The 19,242-nt window shown below is 43.3% G+C and overlaps 2 protein-coding genes across 4 annotated transcripts in view; both read right to left on the reverse strand.

Moving 5' to 3' along the window:
* Positions 1 to 121: 121 nt before the first annotated feature.
* On the reverse strand, positions 122 to 5,018 carry crygs2 (crystallin, gamma S2). The gene is made up of 3 exons (XM_034186577.1): positions 4,992 to 5,018; positions 4,501 to 4,743; positions 122 to 493 (listed from the first exon to the last, which is right to left on the reverse strand). Exons 1-3 carry the CDS (start codon positions 4,998 to 5,000, stop codon positions 221 to 223), a joined length of 525 nt encoding a protein of 174 aa, XP_034042468.1. The 5' UTR covers positions 5,001 to 5,018; the 3' UTR covers positions 122 to 220.
* A 4,544-nt stretch (positions 5,019 to 9,562) lies between these two features.
* tbccd1 (TBCC domain containing 1) overlaps positions 9,563 to 19,242 on the reverse strand; it is a 40,885-nt gene continuing 31,205 nt past the window's right edge. Inside the window, exons 7-9 of one of the 3 annotated variants that reach the window (XM_034186571.1) lie at positions 14,677 to 14,863; positions 10,663 to 11,178; positions 9,563 to 10,112 (exon numbers count right to left, since the gene is read on the reverse strand). In XM_034186571.1, coding sequence (XP_034042462.1) covers positions 9,905 to 10,112; positions 10,663 to 11,178; positions 14,677 to 14,863 — 911 coding nt within the window. In that variant the 3' untranslated portion in view covers positions 9,563 to 9,904. The remainder of the gene's footprint in view (positions 10,113 to 10,662; positions 11,179 to 14,676; positions 14,864 to 19,242) is intronic. The other 2 variants (XM_034186572.1, XM_034186573.1) reach the window with 2 other exon arrangements.

The raw sequence follows: 19,242 nt of genomic DNA on the forward strand, positions 1-19,242 counted from the left end.
GTGCTGCAGGTGTGTAGTGGACGGACCCGGGTCATCACGGGTTTTGATCAGGATTGACCTGTCAGACGGTTACTCCTGCCTGAAAGCAGTAATGTGCACGTAGGTAGACAGACAGACATCGTGCTTTCTGAGGAGGGTTTTATTTGAGACTCAGTCACTCAGTGGACACTGGACATGAAGCACAGACTCGTCTCCCAGTGCCTTTATGTCGGGGTGAGAATCATTCCATGAAGCGCCTGAAGGACTGGACCGCGGGACTGAGGGCGCCCCAGTCCCCGGGTTTACGGTACTCTCCCTTCTCCAGGAAGTACTGGCGTCCGCGGTAGTTTGGGTGCTCATAGAAGACCCACCAGCCGTCGTAGACCTTACAGGAGTTCACCTCCCTCCAGCGGATCTTGTCCAGGAGTGAGGGGCAGTCGTCCGTGGCCTCGCAGGCCTGTCCGCCAAAGTCAGACTTTTCATACAGCTGCATCTTGTACAGGGTCCCGCTGGTCTGCGAGGAGGAGGAGGAGTTAGGATGACGGACAGGTGTTTAACAGGCGGGTGAAGGAAGAGAAACAGGATACAGAGTTTGTTTTTCAGGCCTGATATTTGGTGTTAGTGCTCATTGGCTCTGTCAATCATACAGAGTATTAGAATCTATCTATAAACCAAGACACCTGCGTGTGTGCACGTGGGGGGCAGCTTTCGGATATGGCTTGTGCATGGCACCATGATGTTCTTCCTTTATTATGAAAATTTTGGGACTCAATTTTCAGAACCTTTATTTTGATTGGCATTGTAACATTCATATTTCCAAGATGGCGCAGCTCGCTGATGTTACTGGTAGAAAAGTTAGATATCATCAGATAGTTTACGTTGCTCAGACCCTTTCACAGTAAAACGTTTAATCCCAGCACATAGTGACTGAGTTTAACTTGATAACACTGAGGCATTAGCTAAAATCATTAGCTAAAACGCCAACAAATTTCCCACTATTTGTACAATGTTTCAGTAAGTACATAAACTGAATAAAATCTTATTTGCTGTGAGTTCAGGTTGAAATAAACTGTTCAGGAGGTGGAGTCTGTTTCAAATATTCTAAATGTTCTGTTTAATTTTATCTGAGTCTCTTCCAATAGCCTGTTTAATAATTATCCTTTTATTGTCATATAATTGATAATAAAACTGATTTCTTTTTTTAAATTATATGAAATGCTAATTTCAAATAATAATATCATGGAAGTACACCTCTTTGCACCTCCCACCTTCAAACACAATACGACCATCCATGAGAAATCTACTGAAGCTCCCAATTTTTTTTTTTATAGGAATACAAACTTCCTACGGGCACTGCACGAGTTTTATAAAATGGAACTCCAACCATGTATACAAAGTGTTTCCCAACATAAAATGCAGAGTTTCTAATCGTCCTCAAAACAGCCACGTTCCTGCAGCTGTGAGATGTCTCAACACTGAAGAAGGAGAACATTCATCGGAGATGTCTGTCTACCGTCTTTTTTATTTTTAATGTGCATTAAGTCTGTCAGAAAGCACCAAGAGGGTGCTGGAAAAAAAAAAAATCATCCCAGTGCTTTCTTAAAATAAAAATGTGCTCCTTGTGGGATGTTTTGTGATGAAAACTAACTGTTCAGGCCCAGTGGTACTGAAAATCGGGCCGCAGGCTGCAGACTGGCACCCCTCGGTGCACCACAGTGGGCAGCTTGACAAGTCGCTGTCCTACAAATCAGAACACGCAGGAGCCCTACGGATCCTTAGAAAGTCTTAAAGGGCATCAGATTGGTTCATCTAAAAATCAAGGCCATAATTACTCTTAAAATGTCTTCAATCAATCTTTCAAAAGTCTCAGGACACGAGGAGTAGGGTTTATTCCTGTTTTCCACAGCAGATCTGACATGGACCTGTGTGTAGATTTGGCACAGGTTTTATGCTGAATGCTCTTCCTGACAATTGCAAATTAAAAAAATAAAAATAAATGGTATACGAATAATGAATGTTTGAGTTCAATGGAACAAATATTTCATGAGGTGAAAGCTGGAACGCCTCACCTGAAATATTTGTTCCATTGAAAGAATGTAAAAACAGTCATTTGTTTTATATAATGGCTAAAATAGATCCTTGTCATTTGATATTTTATTCCAGTGATTTTCAACCTTTTTTGAGTCGCGGCACCCTTTTTGTATTTACAAAATCCTGCGGCACACCACCAACCAAAATAATATTATAATGCTATTACCTTTGGTTTTGCGCAGAACCCAATTATCGCAATAGAAAATCAATACAGAAAACACCGCATTTCGAAAATCCTCAAGCATTTTGCGCTCTGATCTCAAGTAGGGCTGTCACGATTAGAAATTTCTGGAGACGATTAATTGTCAGACAAATAATTGCGATTGACGAATATATTGTCTGTTTTTGTTTTTCTTTTTTCCCCTTCTTTATATTCTACTATTGTAGTATAATTACATAACTCTAGAAGAACATTTGGCTTCTGTGAGTGGAGAAACTGGGAATGGTGCAACATTTTTATTTTTATCTTCATTTTACATACAGTCCCAACTTTTTCTGATTTGTGGCTGTTTCTGTTGCATTTCTGAAATTGTTTCTCCTTATCAGTTACGTTTTGTGCTTAAACACTGCATTAAGCTCAAGATTGAACAAATAAATACCTTTGGAAAATAACAGCTGTTAAAGTTCAGAGTTCTCACCTGCTTTTTGTGATCTGTGCGTCTGAACATTGTTTTTTTTTTTGTGGCTCAGTTCATTCATATATTCTCATTTTTTAAATATGTTTTTAAAGATATTTGACCGTTTATTTCATCTCATGATCTCATAAATTCAGCATACGACGCGCACATGGTGAGAACAGGACGGTAACGGCAGAATCACACCTTTAGAGAAAGTTCAGAGAGAAGTAAAGGCAGCTTCATGTTTCCGTTTTGTTAACGTTCACTCGGGTTAAAATCCTCTCTCTGCTCCGCGCTCGCTGCGCACTGAACGTGTCGCCCCTGCATTCAGGAATCTCCCTCACCCACCCCCTCCCCTGCCTCACCCTCCCCCTCCCCTCGCAGTCTGCAGCCTGTTAACTCCGCGCGCGCACACAGGCACAGACACACACACCGACAGCTCCGCATTTTAGACGGCTTTTGAAGGAGACGGCACTGTTTTAATCGGCCGTCAGCCTCCTTGTTATTGTCCCGCCTTAAGACGAGAGCGAGGCTGCAGCACGTTTGACATCAGATTCTGAGTCGTTTTATGCTTTATGGATAAAATAAATAATTCATGGTAATCGCGAATCTGAAAAATACCCACGGCACCCCGGTTGAGAATCACTGTTTTATTCATTTATGAACAACAGAAAAGAGACTTACATTTTGGTGTTTCACTGCTGATAAAGTCCAACATGAACTTTAAATAGGAGTCCAAATTGTGATGTGTAGTCCGGTGATGCTGTGCACCGACATACTTCCATTAAAAGAAAAAAGACTGTGTGCTTCCTCAGTCGTGTGAAAAATCATGTTGGCTTTTCAGCTCTTCATGCCTCCAGACAGCTTATAGTGGAGTGGATTTTGCACGTGTGTGTTCAAAGAATTAGCACTGTCAGTTAGCTTTTTCAGATTGTTGTCCGTCAGCATCACAAACTCCACCATGTTTGTTTTAAAGCTAAGTGCCGTCCCGCTTGTGTGAGCGTGCGCACATGCTCAAGGTAGCGGGACAGCACTGGTGGTGGTGGAAGCATGCTCTTTTTCTTTTGGCTGCTCCTGTGCTGGATCGCCACAGCATAAGCTAAGCGTGCAAATGGTACCAAACGTATGGAACCAAACTGCACTATGCAACAATGGGACAAATAATCCATGGCACGTGACATCCAAAGCACCAATCAAATGACAAGGATCCACAAAGCTATTATATTATTTTTAATTAGTATTCAGTGAAAGCCTCGTAACACCGTGCAGAACGGAAGTGTCCCTAACCCTCAGCCATTCATGTTATTATCGGTTATTGTAAAAGGTCTCCATCTCAGAAGTTAGAAACACTTGACTCCTCCCTCGTACAGTTGTCAGGGAGGAGGAAACCATCTATAGAGAACCAAACTGTTTTTGGTCCCAGGCTGTAAAATATTTCTGCTCTAAAGTATTTTTGCGTAGGATTCTATGAGAAACTGCTTGCTTTTGGAGCCAGACTCAAGTGGCCAGTCAAGGAACTGCGACCTTTTCTTCTTCCAGGTGGACTTCACTTGGGAACAGCTGTGGTAAACCCTACCAGCAACACGCAACAAAACGCAAAGATTTTATTAGATTTAAATGCTATTATATGTACATTGTTTACCGGTCGAATTGTACAAAAGGTGCTTGCAGCTACGTTTTAATTTATTGCTGTGATGAATTTATGGAAAGTTTCTATGATCCACTGACTTGAAGAAAAATCAGCAAACAAACCCACATGGAAGTCCGGTTTGTTTCGTAGAGACACTGGGTGAAAAGACGAGAGACGACTTACAAAGTGGATCGTCTTGCAGGAGCTCAGGCGGTCATTGAGGCCCATCCAGCGCTGGTACTCCGGGTACTCACCCCTGGTCAGCACATACTGGTAGCCCATGTAGTTCGGCCTCTCGTACACCACCCAGGCGCCGCTCTCCACGCGGATGGAGTTGCAGCGACTCAGGTAGGTGTGAAAATCTGAGCAGTCGCTGTCACACTCATAGCGACGGCCCTGGAAGTTCTTGTCCTCATAAAAGACGATCTAGAAAAGACCAGGTGCCAGTGTGAACACAAACAGCTTCCTCTGACACTCGAAAGAGCGGAACCAGTGGAGCCAAGGCTTCAAATGGTGAGGTCAAGTCACCGTACGTTTTAGGGTTTTGGACTCGAACCCACGCTCTGAGTGAAATAAGCCCACTAAGGAGCAGAGCCAGAGGCACCAGTAGTTCACCGTCTGAATGCCAGAAGTTACCCGTGTGTGCCCGCAGAGGTGGCAGCCATCATACTCACCCTGCCCATTTTGGATGTAAGATATTGTTGAAGCTGTTGGATGTTGATGGTCCCCTGAGGCCTTGGTGCCCGCTGGCCCCTCACAGGTCCCTTTATATCCCTGTTTATAAATGGCAGCAGTGCAGGTAAAAGACCAACAATCGCTTTGTCATGAAACTGAGATCCAAAAATTGAGTCAGTGATTCCGGCGCTATTCAGTTTTTCCAGAAGAGCGAGGCAGGATTACAGCATAATGGCCAGGCATGGTACGCGTCCAGTGACCCCTCTCTGCTGGCTGGGTTCAGCGCCCCCCCACCACCTGCCAGCTTCACCAACTGCCCTACCAGGCTGCAGCTGCTTGGACGAGTCCAGAATGCAGGATTCCATAATCATTTTGTCTTCTGAACCACAAATTCCGAGGACGAGCACAATGCTTTATCTATTGTTAAAAATGAAAGAATCAGTGTACTACTAGCACTAATTTTGTTTATACAAATGATTCTGTTCTGGTCAGACCATATCTCTGCAGGCTCTGCAAGGTCCACGGTACAGAGCATCCAGAAAGTAATCACAGCACTTTTTCCACATTCTGTTATGTTACAGCCTTATTACAAAATGGATGAAATTAATTTTTGTCCTCAAAGTTCTACACACAATACCCCATAATGACAATGCAGGCATGTGAGAATTGTGCATTTTTGTGTCTTTACGCATTTTTAAATTTTTGCCATTGTTATGAATGAAGCATAAATGTTTTGAAGGCGGATGTTAGATGTCATAAAAACATTTTATGACAATCATATACAGTACTACTACTACAGTACTACTACAGTAAATGGGCGCGAATTTCCATAAAGTGGTCAAACTAAAAAAAAAAAATTTTTTTTTTAATTCCGCCAAACTGCAGCCAAATAAAATGAGTCAAAATCTGTGGAAAGACAATAGAAATGGACAAAACTGGTGATTTGGACACAGGAACATTGACAGAGACGCAGGTATCAGGCACCCGTGGGACTGGACGTTGTTTGATATCCAGGTGAGTTGCTCTCTGCTTCTTTCTTCAGTTACTTAGTATTTAAAGGACATGTCACACATTATTTAACATGATTGTGAGTCTGTCCCTGCACATGCGGTAATAATTAGTGGTCACATGACAGAGAAACTGTCACTAATAATCAGCAATAAAAATACACCAGCGAGCAACTCACCTGGATCTCACACAACATCCAATCCCACGGGTATCTGATATGTGCTTCCTGGCATCCAATGTGACCTTTTTGTCATACATATGCAAAAACAAAAACATTTCATGTTGTCATTATGGGGTGTTGTGAGTAGAATTTTGAGGGGACAAAAGTGAAGAGCTGTGAATACTTTCTGGATGCGCAGCATATTGGAGGTACAGTAGTGTTCAGAATAATAGTAGTGCTATGTGACTAAACAGATTAATCCAGGTTTTGAGTATATTTCTTATTGTTACATGGGAAACAAGGTACCAGTAGATTCAGTAGATTCTCACAAATCCAACAAGACCAAGCATTCATGATATGCACACTCTTAAGGCTATGAAATTGGGCTATTAGTAAAAAAAAGCAGAAAAGGGGGTGTTCACAATAATAGTAGCATCTGCTGTTGATGCTACAAACTCAAAACTATTATGTTCAAACTGCTTTTTTTTAACAATCCTGTGAATCACTAAACTAGTATTTAGTTGTATAACCACAGTTTTTCATGATTTCTTCACATCTGCGAGGCGTTAATTTTGTTGGTTTGGAACCGAGATTTTGCTGGTTTACTAGTGTGCTTGGGGTCATTGTCTTGTTGAAACACCCATTTCAAGGGCATGACCTCTTCAGCATAAGGCAACATGACCTCTTCAAGTATTTTGACATATCCAAACTGATCCATGATACCTGGTATGTGATATATAGGCCCAACACCATAGTAGGAGAAACATGCCCATATCATGATGCTTGCACCACCATGCTTCACTGTCTTCACTGTGAACTGTGGCTTGAATTCAGAGTTTGGGGGTCGTCTCACAAACTGTCTGTGGCCCTTGGACCCAAAAAGAACAATTTTACTCTCATCAGTCCACAAACTATTCCTCCATTTCTCTTTAGGCCAGTTGATGTGTTCTTTGGCAAATTGTAACCTCTTCTGCACATGTCTTTTATTTAACAGAGGGACTTTGTGGAGGATTCTTGCAAATAAATTAGCTTCACACAGGCGTCTTCTAACTGTCACAGCACTTACAGGTAACTCTAGACTGTCTTTGATCATCCTGGAGCTGATCAATGGGTGAACCTTTGCCATTCTGGTTATTCTTCTATCCATTTTGATGGTTGTTTTCCGTTTTCTTCCACGCGTCTCTGGTTTTTTTTTTTTTTTTTTTTGTCCATTTTAAAGCATTGGAGATCATTGTAGATGAACAGCCTATAATTTTTTGCACCTGCATATAAGTTTTCCTTTTTTCTTTTTAATCAAACTACGCTGTTCTTCTGAACAATGTCTTGAACGTCCCATTTTCCTCAGGCTTTCAAAGAGAAAAGCATGTTCAACAGGTGCTGGCTTCATCCTTAAATAGGGGACACCTGATTCACACCTGTTTGTTCCACAAAACTGACAAACTCGCTGACTGAATGCCACACTACTATTATTGTGAACACCCCCTTTTCTACTTTTTTTTTTTTTTACTAACAGCCCAATTTCATAGCCTTAAGAGTGTGCATATCATGAATGCTTGGTCTTGTTGGATTTGTGAGAATCTACTGAATCTACTGGTACCTTGTTTCCCATGTAACAATAAGAAATATACTCAAAACCTGGATTAATCTTTTTAGTCACATAGCACTACTATTATTCTGAACACTACTGTACAAACACGTACTGTCACGGGGTATAAATAAATATGTGCTGTACTGTCACGTTGAGCTGGTTACTTTGAGCATTGGTATCGATCCTCTTACCAGGATGTTGGCTTTCTTCATTGCCGGGGTTCTTATGACCAAACTAGCTGGCTGCAAACCAAAGGTGTTGAAACAGCTGTGGGTCGAAAAAGCTGCAAAGTTGAACACCTTCAGGCAGGTGGAGATCTTGCTCTCTAGGTATGGGTATCTGGGAGATGGGTATCATCCCAACATACTGGGAGAATGGACCCCTTCCACACTGTAAAGTGTGGTCACCTGGATTCCAAGAAATCCAGGAGTTTTGCTCTGCTCTGTGGAGCGGGTGAGGGTGCAGGGGTCACACTCAGGGTTCCGTATCAATCAGCTACCAGAGCAGTCTGGTTTCAGGCCCTCGTCATCTTGCTCGGTGTATCACCAGAATGTTTCTGCAGCCTGTGTTAATGTTCATGAAGCACTGATTCAGTCGGTTGGACATCATGAGATCTTTCAGGATCGCTAATAAATTGATGGACGTTGTGGTTGAGTGACGTGCAGAACAGAGGCAGAGCTCCACACTTTGAGCATCATGGGAGTAACTGGGGCATCATGAAGAGGATCAAGGAAAGCCGTCTGGATCCTCATCCTCCTGGAGAGCACCAAGGGTCCTCCAGACCTACCCCCTGACCCGCTGTGGCTGTGACAGGAGCTGCTCTGTCCTGACCGATGACACAACTGTCCCCGAGAAAATATACACTCACATTTCATGTCATTTATTTCATTTTAAAAATATTATTTCTGTGAAAGACACATGTTAATTTGAGCCGTAACGGCCATTACTTAGTAAAAATCTTGTTTGGAATATCTCAGTGTTGCCAATAGGAGGCATCCTCTCACCTATTTTTACAGGAAACCTGATCTGCTGCCAGGTTCCAAATCTGAAACCTGTGACTGACACAAGGCTTGTGACTGACCTGAGGCCACAGACCTGACAACTGAGTGACCTGAAGCCTATGACTGACAGTCCCTGAAAGACTTTAAGCAATTTTTTTTTAATAAATCAGTTTGGTTCTGTCTTTGTTTGACACATTTAACACAAAAAAATGACTTGGGCTCCAAATGTGATGTCTGATAAAAGTTTGAAAACAGGCTTTAGTACGTTTGACTTTGAGTTCGGTGGTAAAAACAAGCCGTGATGTGAACTGAGGCTTTAAGTCAGACATTTTTTACAGTCAGGAGTATCAGAGGGTCCAGTGGTTCTGGAAACAGAACCTTAAGTTTGAACAGGTTCTCCAGCGCAGGTTCCACACAACAAGATAAAAAATACATCGGCTTAAATAATAATTAACAACTCAAGGTGACATTTGTGTCTCAAGGAGTCGGTTTGGTGGCAGAACTGTTCTGAAGCACTTGGACAGTGAAACGGGCAGAACCACCGGAGCCGGTTCAGAGGGCTGAGGTGTCCTCTAATGTCTTCATGTGTATAAAAAAAAAAAAAAAAAACCCCTTCGTCCCAAATAAATCAACTTTGACACTTTATTTTCTGTAAAGCAGCATTTTAATAAAATGAGCCTGTTCTAGAAAGAATTCAGATGATTCCCCAGAAGTAGAAACATTTAGTGTGAGTGAACCTTCAGGAACCAAAACTAAAGTAAAAAAACAGAAAAACCTGAAAATGTTTTTTAAGTTGCTTTAATAGACTTTGATATACTTTTATTGTTTTTAATTCACAAGGTTTCAGTGAGCTAAAGCAAACTTTACGTTCCTTTAACGTTTCATCCATGAGCCGTGTTTTAAAGTCTGAGCGCTGGCACAGATGCTGAAGCAGTGATTCATGAAGCTTCTGGATGTTTCATCGAGGTGACTGGACTGAAACGTTTTTGCCACTCAGGTGGTTTTCTGTGTGAAGTTTGTACCTTCTCCCCATGTTTGCGTGGGTCCGCTCCGGGCGCTCCGGCTTCAAAGGTGTGAATGTGTTTGTGTCGACCCTGGACTGGACGTCTGTCTGGACCCTGGACAACTGGTCCACTGGAACTCCACAAAGGTTCTTCAACTCAGGGAAGAGTCTGCAGTGGGCCCGTTGGAAGTTTTCACAAAGGCTCTTGAACTTGTGCAGTCTGCAGCGGGCCTGTTGGAACCCTTCACAGAGGTTACGGTCAGTGAGAACAGGCTGTCTAGTTCTCCTCTGTGCCCAGTTTCCAGAAGCCACTCATGGAATTTTTCCTGGACCAAGTCCTGGAACTGATTCCGCTGCTCCCTTCACAAGGAGTAGAAATAAGAAATGAGATATGACACAATGAACAGACTAAAGGTTCAATGCAGAGAAAATCCACATCATGTGAACAGCTGGCAAGTCGTTTCTTGTCCAGGTGTGTTTTAGTCCCTCATTAGTTCAGGTAAACCAGGAAGTTTAAGTGTTTTTGGTCTCTTGGAGTTCAGTAAAATCAATAACAATATGTTACATTTGTCTAGAGCAGGCTGTTCTCAAAAACTGAGTGAGCATACATAAAGGAGAGGAGTGAAGGAAGCCACCAAGGCACCAATTACAAGTCTGAAGGAGTTTGAGCTTCAGTGGCTGTGATGGGACTTGAACTCTGAAGCAACAGACAAAAGTCATTTAGTGCAGAGTCTCTCCCATCACAACCATTTTTAAGTCCTTCAGACTTGTGACGTGTGTCTTGTTGGCTTCCCTCACTAGTGTCCTTTGTGCAAAGCCACTGGAGGAAAACTGACCTGTTGTTAAACAGATTTTAAAGGTATGACCACTTTTGATGATAGAGTGAAGAAGTTCCTTGATTCCTACTCACTTGTTCAGCTTGGCCTTCATCACAGTCTTCTGCCAGTTCTGGATCCTCTTCTGCTTGTCATCTTGTGCCACCTGGTAAGCCGGAGGAAGTCCACCTGGTACCTCACATGTGTCCCCCTCCATCTGAAAAGGCACAACTAGAGCGTGGCACTCAGCGGGGGGGAGCAGACGGTAACAGGCAGAGTCTGGGTTGGATGATGCATTAAGACCTTCTAACCCCAACAGCAAAGGCTGGTCCCAGACATTGGGCACCACAGCCAGACCCACACTGGCCATGTGGTCCTCCAGCGAAGGGTAGAAAGTGTGGAAGGGTCCCAGAGTGATTCCAGTGTTTCCAGGTAGGAGCACAGGGTGTGTGGGTGTCAACGCGTGGACAGTGCAGTGCGAGGATGCGCCGACAGTGACACGGCCCGCTACACACACCACCCGCACATTCTGGCAGCTGTGGATGTGGACGAATGTCTCAACAGGACCCAGAACCACCGTGCTGTCACGACACTTGTCCATGCTGATGGACCTGAAAGAGAATTTGGAGCATTTAAACAACTTGGAGTCCAAAAGACTCAGTGATGACTCACTCACATGGCAGGACCCTGACATCAGTGTGTGTGTGTGTGAGTCATCACTGTAAAGCACTTTGAAAGTGTTTCATAAATACAGTCCATTTATTGATGGAGTCTAGAGGAAGGTTCCTTTTGAAGACCAGGGTCAATCCACCGCAGACTGACTTCACCATCACCTCTGCTATGAAACCATAAACCAACGGACCACTGGCACGGGGGCTGCTGGGGCCTGTGTTACAATTTGTGCTGCTCTTTTTAAATACTTATTTTGTTGGAGCCGGCCCACCCTGAACCCTGCGCCGTGTAAGGATCTGTTGGCGATGAGGCCCTGGGATCACACGTGAAATAAAACTGCTGCTGTCCAGGAGAAGCTGCTCTGAGGACAAACTGTGGATTTGAAGGTGTTCAGGGAACACAGGAAGGGTTGAGTAACAAGCGTGTGAATGGCGGCTCTTCCATCAGTCTCACTGCACTCACACATTCATTACTGGTGTCATTTGAGCCATACGTCAGCTGATCTTCAGCATTTGCAGCAGTTAATGTTTCAGTTTTGTGTCGTTTAACGTTTCGTCCCTCCTCAGCCTGCACATTTTAGCTGTCATGGATTTAATAATAAATGAAGCCAGCTGTTATTATATGAGCCACTTCTATGAAATGTGACCAAAACTAAGGGACTGACTCACCGCTGAACATGCTAACGGCTTCACTGACGGTGCGGTATCATTTTTCAGTGAGACAGGCGATGCACTAAAACAAACATGTTAATCTGCAGATGCCAGTGATGATTCTGTTGTGTGAAGTCATACTGTCAGCGCCTATCACAAGATGCACGAAGATACTTAATAGTGTACACAAACGGGGGGCAACAGCTCTGTTGGTAGACCGAGCCGTCTTATGACCGAAGGGTCGGTGGTTTGAACCCAACCAGTCAAAAATCTGCATATTGCCGTTGTGTCCTTGGGAAAGAAACTTAACCCACCTTGCTTGTGTATGAATGAGGTGGTGGTCGTAGGCGCAGAACGGCAGCCACACTTCCATCAGTTTGCCCCGGGGCAGCTGTGCCTACATTAGTTTACCACCACCAATGTGTGTGAATGAATGAATGACACAACTTGTAAAGTGCTTCATAACTCCAAGTCATTATTATTATTATTATTATTTTACACCACCATATGCAAACCAAAAGCATGTATTTGAGAAGAAATATATATAATTTTTTAAAAATACCACAAAAAAGAGCTAAGAAATGAGAAACCAAATATATTAAAAAATAAAAAGCTCTGAGCTGAGAGCTTGAGGCCGGTTTGGACAAGCTCAACATGACCCTGAACGCTGACACCAACAGATATTACAATGGTGTAAATTCACAATGTCTAAGGGTTGGTCTGTAGGTGTGGAAAGCTACAGATCTAACCCTGCCTTAGATCTGTAGCTTTCTGCTGTAACTTGGACAAACTGCTGGACTGCTCTCCTTTTTTGCTGCTCTGAACTCTGACTCCTGCCGAGGATTTCTGAGCAATTAAACACCTTTAAATACTGAGAATTAAATCCAATGACCAAGGACTTTGGTCTAAAGTCACCATGACAGCAGTAACTCCATATTAACACCGAAAACAGAGTTAAAGCAGTTGTAATTAAGACCCCCGTCACACATAGCAAGAATGTGCAGGAATCAAGCAGAATCAGCCGGAATGGGAAAAATACCGAAACCTCGAGGCACAGTCGGAGGGACAGACAGTCGGACAGCCACATACGACTGCCAGATGACCACGTAGAATGTGGGCGGATCCAGTCCTGACTGAGTCGTGCACGACCGCAGCCCAAACGCTCTCGGCCAAAGTACGGAGACACAGACTGCTGTCAAACTGCACCAGAATCATAAAGTGCTCAGACTGCTGGACAGATGCGCTCAAGTGCTGTCACTCACTCACTCACTCACAATTCACTCATCCACTCGCTCCATCATGCACACTGACCTCTGAGCAGGACGTAGCGGTGGCAGGATGGACATGTGTGTCCTACATATGACAGTTTGTCAGCACTGTGCTCACAGACACAGTACGGCCACTGCGGTGTGATGAGCACATGGAACATGGAGGAGCTGTGCGCCACATTGACCAGTTGGATCACCAACGCTTGGCGCACAGCAGAACAACACTTAACGTGATATATTTATGCTGTGGTGGACGAGGCATTTGTGAGCCGATGGTGTCGGCCCACGGCGCAGCCGGGGCGAGAGGGGTTTCCCTAGCCCTTGTCCTCCCTGCACTGTGAAATGCACCTGGGGCCGTACCGGAGGCGAGTACACATGTATATTTATGGTGTCACGGGCTGGCGAAACAGTTCCACCATTATTCCTCTGACAGAGTTAGATGGTAAATGTGTATTACAGGGGTGACATTCCGCTCAGCTGCACTGCGGGCGCCACACTGAGCCTCTGACACACACGATGCATTGACTCGCAGTGACAGATGGTGCTTTCAGTTTGATTAGTCAATGTTCGCATCCACTTCACATGAAGGATGTGTGCCACATACATGCTGCATATCAACATATCCTTTGCTCTCCTTCAATGGGATCCAGTGGAGGTGCACGTACGTGACAGAAGCAGGACATGCCGGCAGGATCTGATGGCCCGATCTATTTCAGGGTTTCCCCGACCAAATGCTGTTATGATGCCATATGAATATGTAGATTGCTGTGGGATTGCACTCAGACTGCACACAGACTGCCCTTTGATGGGAGTCCCACCAGGACTGCACCACAAGTGTTGTTATAGTCTTTGTGGAGCTGAAAGAAGCTTCAACAAGATGATCTTCTTTCAGCTGCTCCCGTTAGGGGACACTACTTCAGCTCAATTGTTTCCATCTCACCCTGTCCTCTGCATCTTTCTCTGTCTCACCAACCTTCTCCATGTCCTCCCTCAGCACATCCATAAACCTCCTCTTTGGCCTCCCTCTTCTCCTGTCACACATGTACTCAGTCTTGCTCCTGCTGACTTTCATTCCCCTTCTCTCCAGAGTGCATCTCCACATCTCCAGGCTCATTTCAACCTTTTTGCACTACAGATCACAATATCATCTGCAAACATCATAGTCTATGGAGACTCCTGCCTGATCTCGTTCCTCAACCTGTCCATCACCACCGCAAAACAAGAAAGGACTTGAATAACAAGAACAAGTCTGGGAGAAGAGTAGAAAAGGATAAAGTTTACAATGTGTAAATGTTATCCTTTTCTGCTCTTCTTCCAGAAAAGCAGAAATGAAAGCTCTTCTTCCTTTCCTCAAACACACAGAAAATCTTCTGACCTCATGGCCAAAGTGTGTAACTTTACAAAGTAGTTGAGGAAACAAGTGAGCTGATGAGGACGACAGACTGGACTTGTGGTTTCTGACAGGATGCGCTCGAGGTGATGATTGTGTCTCAGAGTTTGAAGTGGATCAGAAACCAACCTGAGGGGGGACAGCAGGTAGATGAAGGCTTCAGAGCATCGGTGGATTTTGATGTTGGCTCCAGTCAGTTTGTCGGAGCTTTTCGCCAGTGTTTGCTTGACAACCTGTGACATCAGCACCATTTTACTGCCAGGTGGTGTGATGTGAGTGTTCCTGATGATCTTAGCTCTCTTCATGGTGCCCTCCACTGGAAGACAGAGAGTAAGAAGATGGTCAAAGAAAAAGAGACAGACTGGCAGGATGATGACAAATGCATGACGCTCTTCAGTGCTTTTTTAAATTCCTGGCGGAGACAATCAAATTCTGTCATGATCTGGAATTTTTGCTGTGGTTTTGTTTTGCCATGTTTAGTTTAGTTTCTAGTTTTGTTCTGCTTAGTTTAGGTTTTGATTGTTTTGTCTCTGTGTTTTCTCTTGCTGGGTTTTGTCTGTCCCTATCTCTCTTGTCCATCTCTCTTGGTGCTGGGCGTCACACTCTGTTTGGGCCACACCCTGTTCTGGATCTTCCCACACACCTATTTCTAATCTGCAGCTCATCACCTGGGTGTATTTAAGCTCCACTGGTTGCACTAGTTCCCTGCCAGATTGTTGCACCTTGTGTCTTTGGTTCCAGCTCTGTGTTCTATGTTTCCAAGTCCTGCTACCACGTTGTGTTTCGACCACCTGCCTGTTTGTACTGACCACGCCTTACGCCTGATGTTTTGGATCTGTTTGCTCATCTTTGACTGCCTTGCTGTGAACTGGACCCCACTGAATCCTTCAGTAAATGTTTTTACTAACCAGAGCTACTGTGTTGAGTCCTGCAATTGTGCCCAGATGTTTCTGTCTGTCAAACCTGATAACTTCATGCAACAAGATATTTCCTGTGAATGTATTTCATGTGGTGTGTTCTTGTATTTCAAGTGTCTGACACATAAACCTATGACGGGTGAATCCAGTCAGGTGGGATTCCTCAGATACAACCACATGAGCAACATGATAGAACCGACCTGGGCTCTGGATGGCAACCACTAAGGGTGTCAAAGATCACAAAAGTCACAGTTAAGATAAAAAAAGAAAGTCCGTTCAGCTGCTTCCTTGTTCTTCACTTGGGTCGCCACAGCAAATCAGAGGTGGATCTGCACGCTGAATTGGCACAGGATTTACACCGGATGCCCTTCCTGACGTTGCTCCACATTACATGGAAGAATGTGGCAGGTGTGGGGTTTGACCAGGGAACCTTCTGAACCGAAACCAAGTGCACAAACCACTTGGCCACCAACCCCCCAAAAATCAGAGTTCAGAACAGATCAGGAAAAAAGTGGAGACAAATATAACTTAGCTTTTCATTAAAAACAAAACAAAACAAAACAAAAAAAACTTAAACACTGAAAACAAGTCATCCAATTATTTAAAATAATATGTTAAACTATAGTTGCTGTACTTGATTTCAATGTGAGTAGTACAAGTGACTAAAAACAGTCTTTGTCAAATTCATAAAACGTAACCAAAAAGAAAGAAAGCAAACAAAGCAGACTCAAGTGTACAACTTCAAATTCTATTAAAAAAAACAAAAAAAACTGAGGATGCCGACACTGTATGGTGAGAGCGCAAAAACAACCACTTCACTGCTGCAGCACCTTCAGGATCAATACCACTCAGCAAAAGTCAGCAAACTAGTCCATGGGGACTCCTGTCTGATCTCATGAGTCAACCTGTCCATCACCACTGCAAACAAGAAAGGACTCAGAGCTGATCCTTGGTGTAATCCCACCTCCACTTTGAATGAGTCTGTCATTCCGACTGCGTATCTCACTGCTGTCACACTATTCTTGTACATGTCCTGCACTATCATAACATACTTCTCTGCCACTCCAGACTTGCTCATACAATATCACAGCTCTTCTCTTGGCACCCTGTCATAAGCTTTTGCTAAATCCACAAACACACTGTGTAACTCCTTCTAACCTTCTCAATACAGTCTCCAACAGTATTCTCAGAGCAAACATTGCATCTGTAGTGCTCTTTCTCAGAATGAAACCATATTGCTGCTCACAGATCTTCATCTGTTTTCTAAGTCTAGCTCCTACTACTCTTTCCCATAACTTCATGCTGTGGCTGATCAACTTTAGGCCTCTGTAGTTACTGCAGCTCTGCACATCACCCTTGTTCTTAAAAATAGGAACCAGCACACTTCCATCTCCACTCCTGAGGCGTCCTCTCACTTTCCAAGATTTTATTAAACAATCTGGGGCCTCATATACAAAGACTTGCATGAATTTCCAACTGAAACATGGCGTACACCAAAACCCTGAATCAGACGTAAGCACAAAAATATCCAGATGTATCAAAGTGTGCATAGGCATGAATTCACACATGTTGCATTTGTACATCCACCTGAACATGGATTTGAGTGTGGAACCAAACTCCTCCCTGGCCACACCCCATTTAAATATGCAATTTCATATAAATAGGCCCTTGGAGCAGGGATTATGGGACCATTATTGTAGCTGAAGTATTTGCAAATGCGTATTTTGATCTGTGTGTGTGTGTGTGCAAACAGATCCACAAATGCATATAGCAATCTGTGTGTGCGCAAAAGTATTTGCAAATGCGTATTTTGATCTGTGTGTGTGTGTGTGTGTAAACAGATCCACAAATGCATATAGCAATCTGTGTGCGCGCAAAAGTATTTGCAAATGCGTATTTTGATCTGTGTGTGTGTGTGTGTGTGTGTGTAAACAGATCCACAAATGCATATAGCAATCTGTGTGTGCGCAAAAGTATTTGCAAATGCGTATTTTGATCTGTGTGTGTGTGTAAACAGATCCACAAATGCATATAGCAATCTGTGTGCACGCAAAAGTATTTGCAAATGCGTATTTTGATCTGTGTGTGTGTGTGTGTGTGTGTGTGTGTGTGTGTGTGTGTGTAAACAGATCCACAAATGCATATAGCAATCTGTGTGCACGCAAAAGTATTTGCAAATGCGTATTTTGATCTGTGTGTGTGTGTGTGTGTGTGTGTGTGTGTGTGTGTGTGTGTGTGTAAACAGATCCACAAATGCATATAGCAATCTGTGTGCGCGCAAAAGTATTTGCAAATGCGTATTTTGATCTGTGTGTGTGTGTAAACAGATCCACAAATGCATATAGCAACCTGTGTGCGCGCAAAAGTATTTGCAAATGCGTATTTTGATATGTGTGTGGGTGTAAACAGATCCACAAATGCATATAGCAATCTGTGTGCGTGCAAAAGTATTTGCAAATGCGTATTTTGATCTGTGTGTGTGTGTGTGTGTAAACAGATCCACAAATGCATATAGCAATCTGTGTGCGCGCAAAAGTATTTGCAAATGCGTATTTTGATCTGTGTGTGTGTGTGTGTGTGTGTGTGTGTGTGTGTGTGTGTGTGTGTGTGTGTGTGTAAACAGATCCACAAATGCATATAGCAATCTATGTGCGTGCAAAAAATATTTGCAAATGCGTATTTTGATCTCTGTGTGTGTGTGTGTGTGTGTGTGTAAACAGATCCACAAATGCATATAGCAATCTGTGTGTGCGCAAAAGTATTTGCAAATGCGTATTTGGTGTGTGTGTGTATAAACAGATCTACAAATGCATATAGCAATCTGTGTGTGCGCAAAAGTATTTGCAAATGCGTATTTTGATCTGTGTGTGTGTAAACAGATCCACAAATGCATATTTTGATCTGTGTGCATGTGTGTGTGTAAACAGATCTACAAATGCATATAGCAATCTGTGTGTGCGCAAAAGTTTTGCAAATGCGTATTTTGATCTGTGTGTGTGTAAACAGATCCACAAATGCATATAGCAATCTGTGTGTGCGCAAAAGTATTTGCAAATGCGTATTTTGATCTGTGTGTGTGTGTGTAAACAGATCCACAAATGCATATAGCAATCTGTGTGTGCGCAAAAGTATTTGCAAATGCGTATTTTGATCTGTGTGTGTGTGTGTGTGTGTGTGTAAACAGATCCACAAATGCATATAGCAATCTGTGTGTGCGCAAAAGTATTTGCAAATGCGTATTTTGATCTCTGTCTGTGTGTGTGTGTAAACAGATCCACAAATGCATTTAGAAATCTGTGTGTGCACAAAAGTATTTGCAAATGCGTATTTTGATCTGTGTGTGTGTGTAAGCAGATCCACAAATGCATATAGCAATCTGTGTGCGCGCAAACGTATTTGCAAATGCGTATTTTGATGTGTGTGTAAACAGATCCACAAATGCATATAGCAATCTGTGTGCGCGTAAACGTATTTGCAAATGCATATTTTGATCTGTGTGTGTGTGTAAACAGATCCACAAATGCATATAGCAATCTGTGTGCGTGCAAAAGTATTTGCAAATGCGTATTTTGATCTGTGTGTGTGTGTGTGTGTGTGTAAACAGATCCACAAATGCATATAGCAATCTGTGTGCGCGCAAAAGTATTTGCAAATGCGTATTTTGATCTGTGTGTGTGTGTGTGTGTGTGTGTGTGTGTGTAAACAGATCCACAAATGCATATAGCAATCTATGTGCGCGCAAAAATATTTGCAAATGCGTATTTTGATCTGTGTGTGT

Source organism: Thalassophryne amazonica, chromosome 14 (assembly GCF_902500255.1).
Source record: "Thalassophryne amazonica chromosome 14, fThaAma1.1, whole genome shotgun sequence".
Lineage (NCBI taxonomy): Eukaryota > Metazoa > Chordata > Actinopteri > Batrachoidiformes > Batrachoididae > Thalassophryne > Thalassophryne amazonica.

Bases quoted from the DNA above. Each gene is read 5' to 3' on its own strand.
- crygs2 (XM_034186577.1), bottom strand. The intron at 494-4,500 runs GTAAGTCGTCTC...TCCTCCTCGCAG, and splicing joins CCTGCAAGACGATCCACTTT to ACCAGCGGGACCCTGTACAA.